At 36.4% G+C, this 17,954-nt stretch overlaps 2 protein-coding genes across 14 annotated transcripts in view; one reads left to right on the top strand and one right to left on the bottom strand.

Moving 5' to 3' along the window:
- The window catches only part of LOC114295457 (SKP1-like protein 21), a 36,506-nt gene extending 31,677 nt beyond the window's left edge, over window positions 1-4,829 (top strand). For 11 of the 12 annotated variants that reach the window (XM_028239692.2, XM_028239691.2, XM_082869766.1 and 8 more), the window contains 2 exons: window positions 241-374; window positions 4,535-4,829. In XM_028239692.2, the coding sequence (XP_028095493.1) occupies window positions 241-374; window positions 4,535-4,557 (157 nt within the window). In that variant the 3' untranslated portion in view covers window positions 4,558-4,829. Of the gene's footprint in view, window positions 1-240; window positions 375-4,497 lie in introns of all 12 variants that reach the window. The other variant, XM_082869764.1, reaches the window with a different exon arrangement.
- A 2,016-nt stretch (window positions 4,830-6,845) lies between these two features.
- SPPL4 (SIGNAL PEPTIDE PEPTIDASE-LIKE 4) overlaps window positions 6,846-17,954 on the bottom strand; it is a 29,774-nt gene continuing 18,665 nt past the window's right edge. For both annotated transcript variants that reach the window (XM_082869761.1, XM_082869762.1), the window contains exons 10-14: window positions 15,366-15,458; window positions 15,113-15,255; window positions 8,368-8,438; window positions 7,840-7,923; window positions 6,846-7,464 (exon numbers count right to left, since the gene is read on the bottom strand). In XM_082869761.1, the coding sequence (XP_082725887.1) occupies window positions 7,358-7,464; window positions 7,840-7,923; window positions 8,368-8,438; window positions 15,113-15,255; window positions 15,366-15,458 (498 nt within the window). In that variant the 3' untranslated portion in view covers window positions 6,846-7,357. The remainder of the gene's footprint in view (window positions 7,465-7,839; window positions 7,924-8,367; window positions 8,439-15,112; window positions 15,256-15,365; window positions 15,459-17,954) is intronic.

The following is a 17,954-nucleotide window of genomic DNA, read 5'->3' as shown; positions in this document are numbered from 1 at the left end:
TCAACTATATCTTTGGTTTGAAAGTTAATTTTCGCAAGTTGTGTGGAAATAGAAGCTCCCCTTTATATGGCGTGATCCAAGAAACCTTAATCCAAAAACATGGAATTGGCAACCTAGATGTTTGAACGGGAGGGGGAAAAAAAATGGCAATATAACATTTCCATTCTAATTATTGTATTCTTTTACTGTTTGCATGACATTCTCTTTCCTTTTCTTTTTTTTTTTATATAAACTACTCAGGGAGGTGGAGGATTTTGCCCGAAGACTGAATTCAGACTGGCCTGAAAGAATGCAAGAGATTTTGTCATTAGGCCAAGAAAGGAGACCTGTACCAATATCTATTAATGGCAATGGTTCCTTGAAGATATATGAAAGTATGTTTACTCTTTCCCCAATAAATTCAAATGAGCTGTCCTTAAAGAACTGCTTGCTTTCCTTTTTTACCACCTTCTCTCCTATTTTCTTAAATGAGTCAACTAGTATATGTATGTTTTTTTCTCCACATGATTGTATAAGCATGAGTATGAATTCTTTCTTTGAGTTTTTCTACTGAGGTCAACCATAGGTTGTTTATAATGTTTTATTGGTGATAATTTAATTTCTGCTCGGGATTTGAAACTTCACCCTAGTTGGCTGCTTGCCAGTGGGTACTTGCAAAGTTATCCTTTCCCTCAGAATGTCTAATTCTGTCCACAAAATCCTATCCAACCTACATTCCTATGCAGGGCTCGCTTAATCCCAATAGGTGTGTTGATACAGATGCCATCTTCGTATACTTAAATGAGAAAAAGGAAATTAATTGCAAGATGTCCAGTTTGTGGGGAAAAACCTTAGTATATGGTCTCCTAACACTGTTATCAGAAAACACTAGTACCCTAGATATGTTTCGAAACATGGTATACCTTCGTTTCAAAATGATGAATTGAGCAATTCAAAACAATTCCAAAATATTTCTCTTTATTTTCTTGAAGTTCCCAACTCCGCCGGGGTTGTTAACAACTCGGCCGGTCCCAAGCCCGAGTTAAGGAGGAGGGTTGTGTGTTAGGTAGCCGACAACCAACACGTAAAAAAGTCGCTCGGATCCCTTATGAAAATGAATCCTGTTTTGAATCATTTAAATGCTAGGTCGTTCCCCTCAAGTGACACGTTGCGCCTGCCTCCGGGTGTTTCGAAAAGTGAGCAAGAGGCGTTGCATCGACGCCTGGATGAGGTGAAAAATGGGCAAAGGTTTCTGTTCTTTTCTGGAGGAGCGCGGGTATAGAAGCTAGTCCAAGACTATAGGTTTAGGGTAGCCACTTGGAACATAGGAACCTTAACTGGTAAGACGATGGAATTGGTAGATGTTATAATTAGGAGGAGAGTTAGTATAGCTTGCATACAAGAAACTAAGTAAACGGGAGAGAAAGCTAGGGAAATAGAGGATAACGGTTTTAAACTATATTATAGTGGTAAGGATAGACGCAGGAATGGGGCAGGAATCATAATTGTCAGGAGTCTTGTGGAAAGTGTAGTGGCGGTCACTAGAAAAGGAGATAGGATTATGCTAGTTAAACTAGTTATTGGAGGGAATATAGTGAACATTATTAGCGCATACGCTCCTCAAGTAGGGCTAGATGATCAGACTAAGAGGGATTTTTTGGAGCAAATGGATGAGATCTTACAGGAGATACCCGTAGGAGAGAACCTGGTTATAGGTGGAGATTTTAATGGCCATGTGGGCATAGATAAACTAGGTTATGAAAGGGTGCATGGTGGATATGGTTTTGGTGACAGAAATGAGGCTGGAGAGAGTATCTTAGATTTTGCGTTGGCTTCTGACCTAGTGGTGGCCAATACTATGTATAAGAAGAGGGAGGAGCATTTGATAACCTTTAAGAGTGGATTAGTTAAGAGTTAAATAGATTACTTCTTAGTGAGAAAAGTGGACCGCCTAAAATGTAATGATTGTAAGGTGATTCCTAGAGAGAGTCTGGTGTCTCAACATAGGATTTTGGTACTAGATTTATGTTTTAGAAGGCAATACCAAGCTAAGAAGGATGGTGGGCGTCGTAAGACGAGATGGTGGGACCTAAAAGGGGATAAACTAGAAATATTTAAGAATCGAATGGATAAGGAAGGTACTTGGGACTTAGAAGGTGATGCTAACACTATGTGGAACTCGATAGCCAATTGTATGAGGAGAATCTCAAGTGAAGTGCTTGGAGAGTCGAAAGGAACGGGACCCAACTCTAGGGAAACTTGGTGGTAAAGGGAAGAGGTTCAAGCGGTAGTTAAGGCAAAAAAAGAGTGCTTTAAAAAGTGACAGAAGGATAGAACTGAGAAAAACCTTAAGAGCTATAGATTGGCTAATAAGGAGGTCAAGAAAGTAGTGAGAGAGGCCAAGTTGAAAGTATATGATGACCTATACACTAGACTGGATAGTAAGGAGGGAGAGAAGAGGGTATACAAACTTGCTAAGATACGAAAGAGAAAAACAAGAGATTTTAATCAAGTAAAGTGCATCAAGAGTGAGGATTCTAAAGTATTGGTGAAGGATGATGAGGTTAAGGAAAGATGGAAGAATTATTTTGAGAAACTATTAAATGAGGAACATGGAGGTACAACAATAAGGGAAGAAATAGCCAGTAATACAATAAACCATGACTATAGGTTCTATTGTAGGATTAGGAACTTTGAAGTGGAAATTGCACTTAAGAAGATGAAATCAAATAAGGCTTTAGGACTCGATGATATCCCTATTGAAGCTTGGAAGTGTTTGGGTAAAAAGGGAGTTGGTTGGTTGACTAAGTTGTTTACCAAAATTTTGTTGACTAGGAACATGCCAGATGAGTGGAGGAAAAGTATTTTAGTGCCAATCTATAAGAATAAAGGTGATGTCCAGAATTGTAACAACTATAGAGGAATCAAGCTAATGTGTCATATAATGAAAGTGTGGGAGAGGGTGATAGAACGCCGATTGCGAGATATAACAAAGGTGTTAGAGAATCAATTTGGGTTTATGCCTGGTAGGTCAACAATGGAAGCGATCTATTTTTTGATAAGAGTAATAGAAAAGTATAAAGAAAAGAAAAGAGACATTCATAAGGTGTTTATTGACCTTGAGAAAACATATGACAGAGTGCCCCGGGATATAATATGGTGGGTGTTAGAGAAGAAAGGGGTGACAAAAGGTTACATTGACGTTATTAGGGACATGTATGAAGGGGTGGCGACCACTATTAGATCGCCAGCAACAGAAACAAATGAATTTCCTATCACTATAGGGTTACACCAAGGATCTACCTTAAATCCTTATCTTTTTGCGTTAGTTATGGACGAGTGGACGATAAATATTCAAGATGACGTGCCATGGTGCATGCTTTTTGCAGACGATATTGTGCTAGTGGATGAGACTAGAGAAGGAGTTAACACAAAGTTAGAGATTTGGAGAAAAGCTCTTGAATCTAAAGGATTCCGGATAAGCAGAACTAAGACAGAATACATAGAGTGTAAATTTAGTAACAGTAACAATGAAAGCAAAGGAGAAGTGAAGATTGAGAACCAAGAATTACCTAAGAGTGAACATTTTCGTTATTTAGGGTTGATTATCACAACAGCAGGAGAGATTGATGCAGATGTGGCCCATAGGATTAAAGCAGGATGGTGTAAGTGGAGAAGTGCGTCTGGGGTATTGTGCAAAAAACGAATACCTATTAGACTAAAAGGTAAGTTTTATAGAACAGCTATTAGACCAGTTATGTTGTATAGGACGGAGTGTTGGGCAACCAAGAAACAACATGTAGATAAGATGAGTGTGGCTAAGATGAGGATGCTAAGGTGGATGTGTAGTAAGACTAGACAAGACAGGATTAGGAATGAGTGTATTCGGGAATGGGTAGGAGTAGCATCGATAGAAGATAAGTTGAAAGAGAATCGTTTGAGATGGTTTGGTCATATTCAATGGAGACCAATAGAGGCAGAAGTGAAGAGATGCGATGCTGTAACGGTAGATGGAAGTGTTAGGGGACGGGGTAGGCCTAGATTAACGTTGACTCGCGTTTTAAATAGAGATATGAATCTACTTAATTTGACTAATGAAATGGCCTTTGATAGGGCTGCGTGGAGAAGAAGGATTCATGTAGCCGACCCCATTTAATGGGACTTAAGGTTAGGTTTGGTTTGGTTTGGTTTGGTTTATTTTCTTAAAGTTCCCCCGGATGAAAAAAAATCTCGTATGAATGAACTAAAATGCTAGGAGAATGGATTTGGTAGGGCAAAATAAAAAATAAAAAAAGGGTTGTAATACTACTAAAAATGTGAGAATTGCTCTTGGAGGCACCTTTTCTAATAGTATAATTTTTACAAGTCTACCCTAATATACTACATTTTAGAGTCTGTGGCATACCACGTTCTGGTTCCTGTTTCTTGTGTACCAAACTAGTCCCCCAAAATTGCATACTCTTAAAGCATTTCTTTATCATTCATCAGACTTACTTTTTTCCGAAAGTATTGCTACAGATTCTGCATAAAAACTGATTCTTGTTCCTATGGGCAGGAGTAGACCATGGCAAAAAGTAATCCTTCAAATGTAGAGAGGACTTTCTCAGAATGGCCAATGGATGGTTACGATTTTGACCACTGTGCTGACATCTTTGAGTTGGTAATGCTGGTGGCGTAGACCCACATGTAAACTAGTGAGCCTCATTTTATTTATTTATTGATTTTTATTTTGATGTTTGTGCCTAGTTATTGAAATGAAATTTTGGTTGTAGGGTTTGATGATCTCTTGTATTCTAACAGGGAAGGAAAATAAAAAAAGAAAAAAAGGAAATTTGTTTGTATGAGTCAAATCTGCTCATTTGTCATCAAGTCTTGTTTAGTTGCATTTTCCTGCTACTACATTTTAGTTGTATTTCTTTCTTTGTTTTAATTCTGCAAATATGGGTTTACATATCACTCAAATTTTTGTAGCATTTGTGTTAAGCCTCCAACCCTAGTGCAAATCGAGAGCGTTTTTCACTAATTTGATTGGTTGATCAGTCTGGTTTTTGCCTGATTTGATTGGTTGATTGGTCTGGTTTTTGCGTTAGTTTCTTTCTAGTGCACTCAACCATCAACTTGTTAAGCTCTAGATGCTCTCAGCCCCCCTCAGTGATTTTTTTTTTTTCTTTAAGGAGATTTGTCGACATGGTTCATCTAAGTTGAAAGTTTGAACGATTAAAATTAGCGAAGCAGATTTGAGGTCTTCCTATTTTACCCAAAAGAAAATAAAAAGAACATGTCTAGGGTTTCAACCATTGTTATATGGGCTTCATTGATGGATGCTGGGTTGCTTTTCCTAATTCTCTTTCTGTTACAATTATTATTTATTTTTCGGATGCATCTAAGCTACTGTCAAGAGGTTGTTTTTGGATATTGAGAATGATCAGGAAAAAATGAAGTACATGTTAGGAATGGCTACTAGTCATACTCTTATCTTTCATACTCTATATTTTATTTTGTGAGTTTCACTTTGAATTTACAATGATAATTTAAACCATTCATTTCATAAACTTCACAGTGGAGACCATTTGTGCACAAATTAACTCCAACGAATATCAATACACAAATGAACAAATTTCAATTTTTTTTTTATATAAAATATGCAATTTAAATTTAATCTCATAGTTGTCCGTTTTAAAAAACGAATTGCAATTTAATCATGGGATCAGTAACAGTGTTCAATAAAATTGAATTTTTTTGCACTACTGCTCAAGTTTTCGATATGAATGTTTCAAATTATCATTGTTAACCCGTGCCTATAAATAGAGTATAGAAGGGTGTAGATAATAGTAGTACGAAGGGAGCCAGTTACCGTCAAGGTACTGATTAGGTTTATGAGATGAATATTTTAAATTATCATTGTTAAACCGTGATGAAACCTACAAATAGAGCATAGAAGGCACAGATGATAGTAGGATGAAGGGAGCCATTACCGTAGACATTAAGGCCCTATTTATTTTCAGAGGTAAAATGAAAAAAATTGATAGTGAAGGGATTAATAATAAAGGGATTGATAGTGAGGGGATTAAGTAAAATTATATTTGTTTTGTTGATAGTTGTTAATGTAGGGATTGTTAAATTATTTTTATATCAAATAAATATAAAATAATAAAACAAATAAAAAAATACAAAAACATTAAATATTAATGTTTTTAAAAAAAATGCCCAACATGTAAAAAAATTTAAAAAAATAAAAATTTCCAGAAAAAAATAAAACAAATAAAATAATTATTTTTACTTAACAAAAAATATAAAAAAAATTAAACATTATTGTTAAAAAAAAAATACCCGACATGTAAAAAATAAATAAAAATAAAAAATTTCTAGTCCATCGGACTATTTTTCTAATACCAAGTCCTGGAAGCCCATCCGAATTCCTTAGTGAGGCCCATCTTAATCCGGACAGAACTCACTATCAATCCCCTCCCCATCTCTTAAAACAAACACAATATTAATGGATCCCACCTCACTATCAATTCCAACCTTCTCTCTAACTCTCCAAACAAACGGATCCTAAATGCTTTTAATTGTTGTGGTTGGAATAGAAAATTAAGAAAAAAATGAGTTTGGTCAAAAATCTCCATTACTTTGGGTTTAGTTGCCTATAAAAATGAGTACGTATATTATACTTTCTTTCCCAGTGAACAAATTCAAGATCTAAACAGAGACTAGCTGGCAACACGTTTTGTGTGTGATTCTGCTAAGATAGTTGCTTATTTTCAAATGTTCACAATAATACATATATTTTGAATATTACTTGAAATAACAGAGCCTAAAAGTCACATTCTCAGGAAGTAAAAGCAGAGCAAAACAAAACAGAAATCTATGCCAATGCTCTATCCCAGCACCCTGCTGATGGATTGTTGTGTATATATATACTGCACACAGAAAATCCAGACATGGTTGGTTCAGTACTACATGCACCAATTGGTGTACTAACTAGTATACCAACACTAATTATGACATTATTATTGGCCCCACTCATTAATTACATTACAAATCCCAAAAACAACTTAAATTATGCCATATCATCAATTAGTACACTAGTTAGTATACTAATTGGTACATATAGCATTATTCTGGTTGGTTTCTTCAAAGGAGACTGCTACAGCCCTAACTAATTGAGAAGGGAAAGGTCTGCTAAACAAGCCTATATTGCATAGATATGAAGGTATATAAATATATTGCTTTTGCTTTCACTTCTTCTGACCCTAACAGAAAAAGGGTATTGAACTAAAATAGCTACAACATTATATAATTTCAACCACTGAGAGAGAGAGAGAAACAGAGAGAGATGGGGTGTTATACAAGTGGTTGTTGTTGGTGGAGTGTTTAATTATTGGGAGGATTGTAGTTGGATGTGAGGACAAGGTCTTTGCGGTTCTCCTCTTGTCCACAGATTCTTCAGATCTCCTCTCTTTCTTCCCAATGTCACAAAGGTACCTGCGCATCAATCAATGCCAAATAATGAGTCACGCAGAGGGAGAATTACACAACTCACAGGTTTGGATTCCTGTTTGGTTGAGTTTTCCTCCTGTTTTTCAGCTTTTTGTTATCCATTTTTTTTTGAAAAAACACTTGTTTTAACAATTGTTATGGGGAAATTTTCAGAAAACAACCCACTTTCAAGGAAATACAAAGTTGTTTTTTGAATTTATATTTGCAAGAAAATGAAAATGATAGGTGTTTTGAATTTTTTTGTTGTTTTGTTCCTAAAAACACGAGAAACAAAAACAAAAAACAAAAACGACAAAAACGAAAACATAACCAAACGGAGCAACTGTAAGAATGTGCTCAGTGAAGGTTCTTGCGACATACCTAGAGTGAAAGGAACAATGTAAAGTAGAGCTGGTTGGCCATGTCCATCCATTAAGTTCAGAGCCACATATGTGATGAGAAGACCTACAAAGCCACAAACAATATAAATGATACCTTACTATTACCAGAAAACAACAATCCAATCCACACAAAACAAGTGAAGCCTCATATCAAATATGTCCGTGTATTTTTATTTTTTCTACTTTCCCAACTCTTTGTCATCATAATATATTAATTTAACCTTAAATCAGTTTTGCAAAATTTTTATTAAAAACAAAAAGTTCACAAAGGTGTCCAGAGACTGTCCAGACAGACACAGGACACCAGTGTGTTCTCAATATGTCCTGCAAAAAAACTAAAAAAACAAAAAACAAAAACAAATAACAAATAAAAATTAACAAGCCACCTTGTCCATGTCCGTGTCCAAAACAGATCGGACATGAACACAACACTCATTTTGGAGTGTCCACTCATCCTAGGAAGGTGATATTTGTGTCCATCCCATATAGAGAATATACTTTTTCATACCTAACCCATAAGCAATCATTGCCCATAAGAAATATCCAGCCCGAAGATTCTTCTTTGACAGCCAATCATACCTGCAAGGATGAAACATAAATAAAAATATATATATATATATATAATCAGTTCATGACCGCTAAATGACTTCCCCATACAGTATATACTGCATCCAATCTTTCATCTTGTTCAAGGCATAAAATATTTTCCACTGAAAATTGAAAAACAATAACTTGGAAAGAAGGGAGTTGATTGAGAACCCCATTACTGCCTAAAATGTAAAGAAAATAACCAACATACACTATAATAGTATTGTTTCTAAGAATGTATCCAAAGGAAGAGAGGAGGGGTAGGTAGGAGTGTGAATATACTATTGAGAAGAGATGTTAAAGACAACAAATCCCTAGTCAATTTTTTGGATCAGGATCCTGTCATTCTTTTCTCCGCAATGATTCTATATAATACTCTGCTATGAAGCATGGGTACTTTGAAAAACATTTTGTACCCATACTGGATATTTACTGGCCCATAGTACTTTGTATGGTACTTCTGCATACGTATTGGATACACGAAGCACCTACTGCAAAAATTTTCTTTTTAATTTTTGACGTACCTAGATGTACTTAGTATATACTCAAGCCGTACTGTACCTCGGTAGAAAAAATATTTTCTTCTGTTACAGAGACAAATTTTTTATTTTTAATTTTATAAATAAACGTACTTTATTAAAAAAACATCAAAACGACGCAAAGAATAGAAAGAAAATAGCAACCCATAATGGACTGCAAAAGCACACCATCTAAGCAAATCCTTCACAAAATGTACAAAAGTCAACATATCAAGATCAACCGAACCTGCAACCCAACTATGCAATACTATAAGAAGCCTACAGAGATAAAATTCTTTTCACTACACTTCTTTTTTATTTTTAGTTTTATACTTTGCATGATTTTGAAATTAAGTTATAGTTTGTAAGTTATTTAATATAATATCATTTAATTTTAGTTTGTAACTTTACTTTTGGTATTAAATGTTAATTGTAGGTCGGGTCTTAACAAATTAAACCATGTATTCAATTTTTGCATTATTTCAAATTAAAAATAAATATTTTTTACAAACGTACCAAGGAGTACCTATACCTTACTTTTTTGGATTTTACCGAATCAACGTACCCGTACCTATACCCATACCCCATGCTTCATAGATACTTTGACAAGTCCGCTTTCATGATTGAGATGTGTAAGGATGGGGAAAGCTATGAGACTTCCTCCAAAAGACTTGCCAGGCAGCTAGGAAGGACCTAGTAAGCCTGGATTATGATCCAAATCTAAAAATGAAATAAAAAGTCATCGTTTTGGGGTGTGAAGTTTCAAATAAATAAGAATTACTTAGAAAATATGAAGAAGAAGAACTCCGAAAATATGAGGAAGAAGGAATATATTTCTGTTATATTCAAAACTTCTTATCTTACAAGACCAAATGACACTCCTTATATAGGAGATATTACAAACATCATCATAACCCATTATATGCCACTTACATATTATATATTACCACTATCTACCACTATCATATTATATACATGCCACTATCTACCACCAACACCACTATCATATTCTATACATGCCACTATCTACAACCAACACCACTATCATATTCTATACATACCACTATCTACCACCAACACCACTATCATATTCTATACATGCCACTATCTACCACCAACACCACTATCATATTATATGCATGAACACAATTTCCAGCACTCCCCCTCAAGCTGGTTTGAAGATATCTTCCATAGCCAGCTTGCTAGTCAGCTTATCAAATTGCTTCTTGTGTAGTCCCTTCGTTAGCACATCAGCTAATTGTTCACCTGTTGGAAGGTATGTCATACAGATTATGCCAGCATTGATTTTCTCCTTGATGAAATGTTTATCCACTTCTATATGTTTTGTGCGATCATGTAGAACTGGATTATGAGCTATAGATATAGCTGCTTTGTTGTCACAATAGACCTTCATAGGTGTCGGGTGAGAAAGCTTTAATTCTTCAAGAATTCTTTTAATCCACATTACTTCACAGATTCCATGGGCAACAGCTCTGAACTCTGCTTCTGCACTACTTCTAGCTACCACATTCTGTTTTTTACTCCGCCATGTAACTAGGTTCCCACCTACAAAGGAGCAGTATCCGGATGTTGATCTCCTGTCTGTAACACTTCCTGCCCAGTCTGCATCTGTGTATACTTCAAGTTGAAGATGTCCATGTTTCTTGAATAGTAAGCCTCTCCCTGGAGTTCCTTTCAAATATCTTAAGATCTTATAAACGGCCTCAAAGTGCTCTGCCCCTGGTGAGTGCATGAACTGACTTACCATGCTGACTGCAAAGGCAATATCAGGCCGCGTATGAGACAAGTAAATCAATTTCCCTACAAGTCGCTGATATTGTTCTCTCTCTTTGACTTCTTCAGCCTTAGCAGCTTGTAACTTCAAGTTAGGCTCGATCGGAGTCTCCGCCATCTTACAACCAAGCATACCTGTTTCTCCAAGGAGATCAAGAACATATTTTCTCTGATTAACGAATATACCTTCCTTGGATCTTGCAAATTCCATTCCGAGGAAATACTTGAGGGCTCCCAGATCCTTAATGTGAAATTCTTTTGCGAGTTTCTCTTTGAGGGCTGCTAACTCTGCTTCATCATTACCAGTTAAAATGATGTCATCAACATAAACAATCAAAATTGCAATTTTACTGTTTTTTGAATGTTTATAAAATATTGTGTGATCTGCTTGACTCTGCGAGAAGCCACAACTGATAACTGCCTTCCCAAAGCGTTCAAACCACGCTCTTGGTGATTGTTTGAGTCCGTATAATGACTTGTTCAATCTGCATACTCTGTCACTTCCAAGTCTCTGCTCAAATCCCGGCGGTAGGCTCATGAACACCTCCTCTTCAAGATCACCATTGAGAAATGCATTTTTAATGTCAAGTTGATGTAGAGGCCAATCTAAATTTACTGCAAGAGATAACAGTACTCTGATGGAATTTATTTTAGCAACAGGAGCAAACGTCTCCTGATAGTCGATCCCATAAGTTTGAGTGAAGCCTTTAGCTACCAGTCTCGCCTTGTATCTCTCAACGCTTCCATCTGCGTTACATTTTTATCGTAAACACCCATTTACACCCAACTGTTTTCTTGTCTTTGGGTAGATCAACTATCTCCCAAGTACCACTTCTCCTTAAAGCATTCATCTCCTCCATGACTGCTAATTTCCAATTCGGATCATCCAATGCTTCCTGTATATTCCTTGGAACAAACAAGTGTGAAATCCTAGATGTGAAAGCTCTATGGTTTTTAGACAGTCTTTGATAGGAGAGGTAATTTGCAATAGGATGTTTAATGCAATTTCGGACACCTTTCCTAATTGCTATAGGTACATCAAGGTCGGAAATAGAAGGAATAGGATTACCTAAAATTTCGATGCCAGAACTCGGGTGGACATTCGGGTCATTAGGATGGACATTCGGGTCATTATTCCTCAGATGAAATCGCTTCCTAGTATAAACCTGAAGCTCAGGATTTAGATCATTTTGTAGTACTTCTCCCCCTAAACAAGAATCTTCTTGACTAGGCACCATAGAACTTGGTTCTCCTAAGTGATCATTATCAGACAGATGTGGTTTTTGTGTAGGATAAATGACATTGGGGAGCGGGATAGAAATATCCCAAAAACGGTCTTCTACTCCACTTGTCTCCCCCTGAAGAGAAGTGTTGGGGAAATAGGATTTTGTTTCCACAAATGACACATCCATACCCACATGAAATTTCTTGTTTTGAGGATCGAAGCACTTATACCCCTTTTTGTTTGAGAAATAACCCAAAAAAACACATTTTATAGCACGGGGGTCAAGTTTTGAACGAAATTGACTGGGAACATGAACATAGGCAGTACATCCAAAAACTTTGGCGGGTAAATCAGAAAACAACCTCGTGTCAGGAAAAAAAGTTTTGAGACAATCAAAAGGTGTTTTGTATGTTAACACCTTTGTAGGCATCCTGTTTATCAAATAAGAGGCTGTTAAAATTGCTTCACCCCATAAATATTTAGGAACATGCATATAAAACATTATAGCACGTGCTACTTCAAGTAGATGTTTATTTTTTCGTTCTGCAATGCCATTTTGTTGAGGGGTATCCCGACATGTAGATTGATGAAAAATCCCATTTTTTTCCAAAAACTCACCCAACTGCTCATTGAAATATTCTGTTCCATTATCAGAATGTAAAATACCAATTTTGGTTTGAAATTGGTTTTCAATCATATTGTAAAAATTTGTGAATAAATTTTTCACGTCAGATTTTTTATTCATCAAATAAATTCAACATAAGCGGGTATGGTCATCAATAAATGTAACAAACCATCTTTTACCAGAAAGAGTAGTGATTTTAGAAGGGCCCCAAACATCACTATGAATCAAATAAAAAGGTTTTGAAGCCTGATAAGGTTTTGACAAATAAGTAGAGCGATGAAATTTTGCAAAAATGCAACTTTCACAATGAAAATAAGAACAATCAATCCCTTTAAATAATTCTGGAAATAAATGTTTCAGATAAAGAAAACTAGGATGTCCTAGCCTATAGTGCCATAGCATTATTTTTTCTCGAACAGAGATTGAACTGGTACTATTAAAGCTCTGAGCTTTTTTATTACTAACAGGTACTTCATCAAAGTAGTAAAGACCTTCAAGCATCCTAGCACGCCCAATCATCATCCCCGAGTTCTGGTCCTGAAATTCACAATGGGATTCAAAAAATGTAACACGACAATTAGAATCCTTAGATAGTTTACTGACAGACAAAAGGTTACAGGCTAAGTTGGGGACGTGAAGAACAGCATTGAGATTAATTTTCTCAGTTAGTTTAATAAATCCTTTTCCTGCAATAGGTGAAAAACTACCATCGGCTATTCTGATTTTGTCATGACCAGAACAAGGGAAATAGGTACTAAATAAATGGGAAAAACTAGTCATGTGATCGGAGGCACCGGAATCTATGATCCACGGAGAGAAGTTTAGGCAAGAGAAGGCTTTAGGATTTCTACCTGTTTGTGCCAACAAAACACTAGGAGTACCGGTTGAGGAGTTGGATTTTATCAGCTTCCGGTTGAGGAGTTGGATTTTATCAGCTTTAAGAGTTGATCAATCTGCTCTTTGTTGAAGGGACCTGAATCGGCTTCATTAGCGGTAGGAAAGCCACGATTCTTCTCTCCTTGTTTGCTGCTTTTCCAGTTGGCAGGTTTGCCATGAATCTTCCAACACGTTTCGCGTGTATGGCGAGGCTTGTTGCAAAAATCACACCAGACCCGTGGCTTATCATCAAACCTGCGCTGGTAACTTGCAGCCTTGTTGGCCGCAGCATCGCTAATTAAAGCAGAAATTTCAATTGATTCACCATTACCTTTTTTCTTAAGCATGACGCTCCTTCGGCTCTCTTCCCTTCTGACTTCGGCAAATACTTCGCCAATGGATGGGAGAGGAGGTCTGCCAATAATTCTTCCTCGCACTTCATCGAACTCAATGTTGAGGCCGGCAAGAAACTTGTAAATACGGCTGTCTTCCACAGTTTTCTTGTGGTGGTTGCAGTCGTCAACCGATTTCCATTCGTATGTGTTGAAGATGTCAAGATCCTGCCACAACCTTTTCAACGAATTGAAATATTTGGTGACGGAATCATCTCCTTGACGAATCTCTCCCAATTTCAAAGTTAATTCGAAAACTTGAGATTGATTTCCTAGGTCAGAATACATCTGACTAACATTATCCCACAATTCTTGTGCAGTAGTATAGCACATGTAATTAGAGCTTATATCCTCCTCCATGGAATTGACCAACCATGTCATAACCATGGAGTTTTCAGCGTCCCAATTGTCGAACAGCGGATCATTCACAGCAGGAGCCTTCTTGTCACCAGTGATGTAACCGATCTTTCCTTGCCCACGGATATACATCCGGACAGATTGTGACCAGCGGAGAAAATTATCACCATTTAGGCGGATGGTGGTGATTTGGACAGAGTGAGAGTTGGACGTTTTCACCGGAATGGCAGCGGCAGGGGTTGAAGTGGTTCCGGACGTGACTTCCGACATGGCTATAACGGTTTTAGGGCTGCTGTGTTTTTTGTTGCTCTGATACCAACTTAGAAAATATGAAGAAGAAGAACTCAGAAAATATGAGGAAGAAGGAATATATTTCTGTTATATTCAAAACTTCTTATCTTACAAGACCAAATGACACTCCTTATATAGGAGATATTACAAACATCATCATAACCCATTATATGCCACTTACATATTATATATTACCACTATCTACCACTATCATATTATATACATGCCACTATCTACCACCAACACCACTATCATATTCTATACATGCCACTATCTACAACCAACACCACTATCATATTCTATACATACCACTATCTACCACCAACACCACTATCATATTCTATACATGCCACTATCTACCACCAACACCACTATCATATTATATGCATGAACACAATTTCCAGCAGAATTTTTTAAATATTTTTCTATTTCAATTTTAAATTTGATGCATCAGTTCATTTTCTTCCTTGACATATAGGTCATCATAGAGAAAGAATGGCATAGGATCAAAGTCTGAATTTTTTTTAGCAGACTCAAAGAGAAAAATATTCATGCAAGTTATGGATGAAATATTGGGATGCATGAACCTTAGTGAAAATGCTACAAGCAGTCCTGGCAAGATAATGTCACCGAATCCAATGATGCTGTAGCCACCCCACGGATCAAACATCCGTGGGATCTTTAGCAGCATTGGTATGCCATCTTCTCCACTCTTATCACCACGAGCAACCTGTACGAAAAACAAAAGCCAACTTGACATGTACATAGATACAATATGGGAACCAAACAACACCTTTATTAGTGAACTGTTATGTCAAAAGGATTTGAAGCAATACTTACCACAATCATCACACTCTCATGGAACCACCATTTAGAAACAAACACCCAAAAGATGTCATACAAGAAAGCACAACTGAGAAGAACTGTTCCGACCTGATTGCGTCAAGAAGAATGAGACCATCTTAATTACATTAATTAAGAAGCATAATGCTCTTAGCATGAAGGAAAATGAATGAAAAATACTTGTTTCAATCATTGCCATTTTTCTGGACCAAAACATCAACTTACAGAACTTTGTTCTGTAAGCATTCAAATGCAGTACAACACAAAATGCATCTCCCTTAAAATGAACTGATTTCACAAGGACTCTTGTTGAATATATAACTAACTAAAACAGAAAAAATTCCATCAGATCTTTCTGGTCTGACAAAAACACGTTATGATTGATTCAGCCATTTTTTTTAAACCCAATGTATTACAGACAAAAAACAAGATAAAAGCTGTCTACCTTTGATGGATTGGCAGCCAGGTTAGCAGGCTAACACCAAATCTTACACTTTTCTAACAGCAGGCAAGGAGAACAAATCATTTCTCCAAGACCTACTAATATTTAGGAACAATGAACAACGGATTTTAACGAACAATCAGGCTGAATATTACCGAGGTCAAGTTGGTCAATTCAGAGCTTGGTAAAATGATAAAAAGATTGACCTTTCAACTGTGAGAAGACAGGTGTTAGGAGCAGCCACCATGCAAAGAATGCAGGAGGTTAGGTCCACAACAGGCCAATCATAAAGCAGGCCAAAAATTAGGCAATGACCCTTTAATTGTGATTATATTAAAGATCTAAACAAGCGAACTCTGGTTCTCCCTTGTGACATGCTGGATATAATGAGCTATAAAATGAGGAAATTGGTTCTCCCATCCCATGTGACCTGTCAGGTGTAAGGAACACAGGTATGAGTTAGAGCAGCCACCAAGCAGATACAGCTGGAGGCTATGTCCATGTCAACCCCGCATCCCAAACTAAAAGGACCAAAACTTGGTAAATGGAATTTTATTGTCATTACATGAAGACTTAAAACTGGTCCCAGGCTTAAAGAATAAATTCCCAATTTTACATCCTTGTAATTTAATTTCAGGTTTGTTAAGCATAAATCAATGCAAATTACTCAAGTAATGTATTGATGTAACATGTATTCATTATTAGATTAGTATATGCAGCCTTTTCTCCTATCTTGAAGTTGAAATCAATATTATCCCACTATAACTGCACAGTACCTTATCTTGACATTTACTATACATACGAAGTAATAAACATTCAGGATATTTCGCTGTAATTTTTATGAAGAAACACATTAACACCACAATTTAAATTTAATAATCACAAAAATGTGAATGAATTTACCAAAAATAAGTGTTCATTATCATAAATTATAACTGCACCAAATGCTACTTTTTTTAAGTTGGATTATTTCTGCTAAATTGTACTAAAGCCACCAAATATTACTACTTCATAAATTCAATTAACAGAACTAGAACTAAGTGCAACAATCATTCATCACAACTATTGGGGTTGGCTTCATGGATTGAATTATGTCTATCTATCTCCAGCTCTCAGCCTGAAGTCAACCTTCCAAAGATTTGAAGTCCAATCCCTGAGACACCAGACTTGACATGCACATGAGAAACCTATATGGTCAACTATGCTACGTTAAGCCATGGAAACCAACAGGTAATCCTAGAGAATTTTCTAAGATGCAAAGAATCCAGATGAATTGAGGTAGAAAGTCCATTTGACATGGGAACTACTTCGATTGCATAGGCGTCAAGCCACCTACAACAACCAGATGGACTCCCTCACTCAAGATATACTTTTCATATGCTATTCTTCTACTGAGCATTTTATTCACTTGATATTTTTTAAAGTACCATGCACCAAGAAATTAACTGAGCATCAAGATCAATTACTTGAATTCTCAAAGAATATATATTTCCATTTGTATGAATGAAAAGAAAAGCAAAAATCAATTATAAGCAGTGCAGGTATAAATGTAATTAACATTTTGAAACCTTAAAACCCATATGGCAATTGCACCAATATGGTGTAAGATATCTTGTATCACTCGTAAAAGGTACTAACGATTTCATTTCTAAGAACACAAGTTACACGCTAATAATAACAGAAATAATAAAGAGAAATTCTGTTCACTCAAAAATGGACTTAATAACACATCAATCTTGAAAACAAAATATGTAACTTAAAAGTTATCTTTTCTTTCTATATATTAACTTAGGCCATGTCCAACGGTTCACCAGAATCATCACCAAATTTGAATTTGGTGAAAAAGGACACATTTTTTGTCACCAACGGTTTTATCAAAATGATATAAAATTGAGAACACCCCAAAATTTTCACCAAACTGAGGAGCTGGGGCCAATTTCACCATTTTACTGTGTGTGTACGTTGGTAGTGGGGCCCACCAGACGTCCGACTGGTTGTCCCCGCGATCGTCCGGATTGTAGAGAAAATGAAGAGAAGCAGCCATGGTTTGGAAATCTGAACTAGGAGATCAGTTTCTGGGTTTGCAAGATCGGAATCGAATATGAATCCGGACGATTCAAATGTTCTCGATTTCTTAGAAATCA

This window comes from Camellia sinensis, chromosome 5 (genome assembly GCF_055761805.1).
Source record: "Camellia sinensis isolate YWXY chromosome 5, ASM5576180v1, whole genome shotgun sequence".
Classification (NCBI taxonomy): domain Eukaryota; kingdom Viridiplantae; phylum Streptophyta; class Magnoliopsida; order Ericales; family Theaceae; genus Camellia; species Camellia sinensis.
This window is presented reverse-complemented; position numbering and strand designations above follow the sequence as displayed.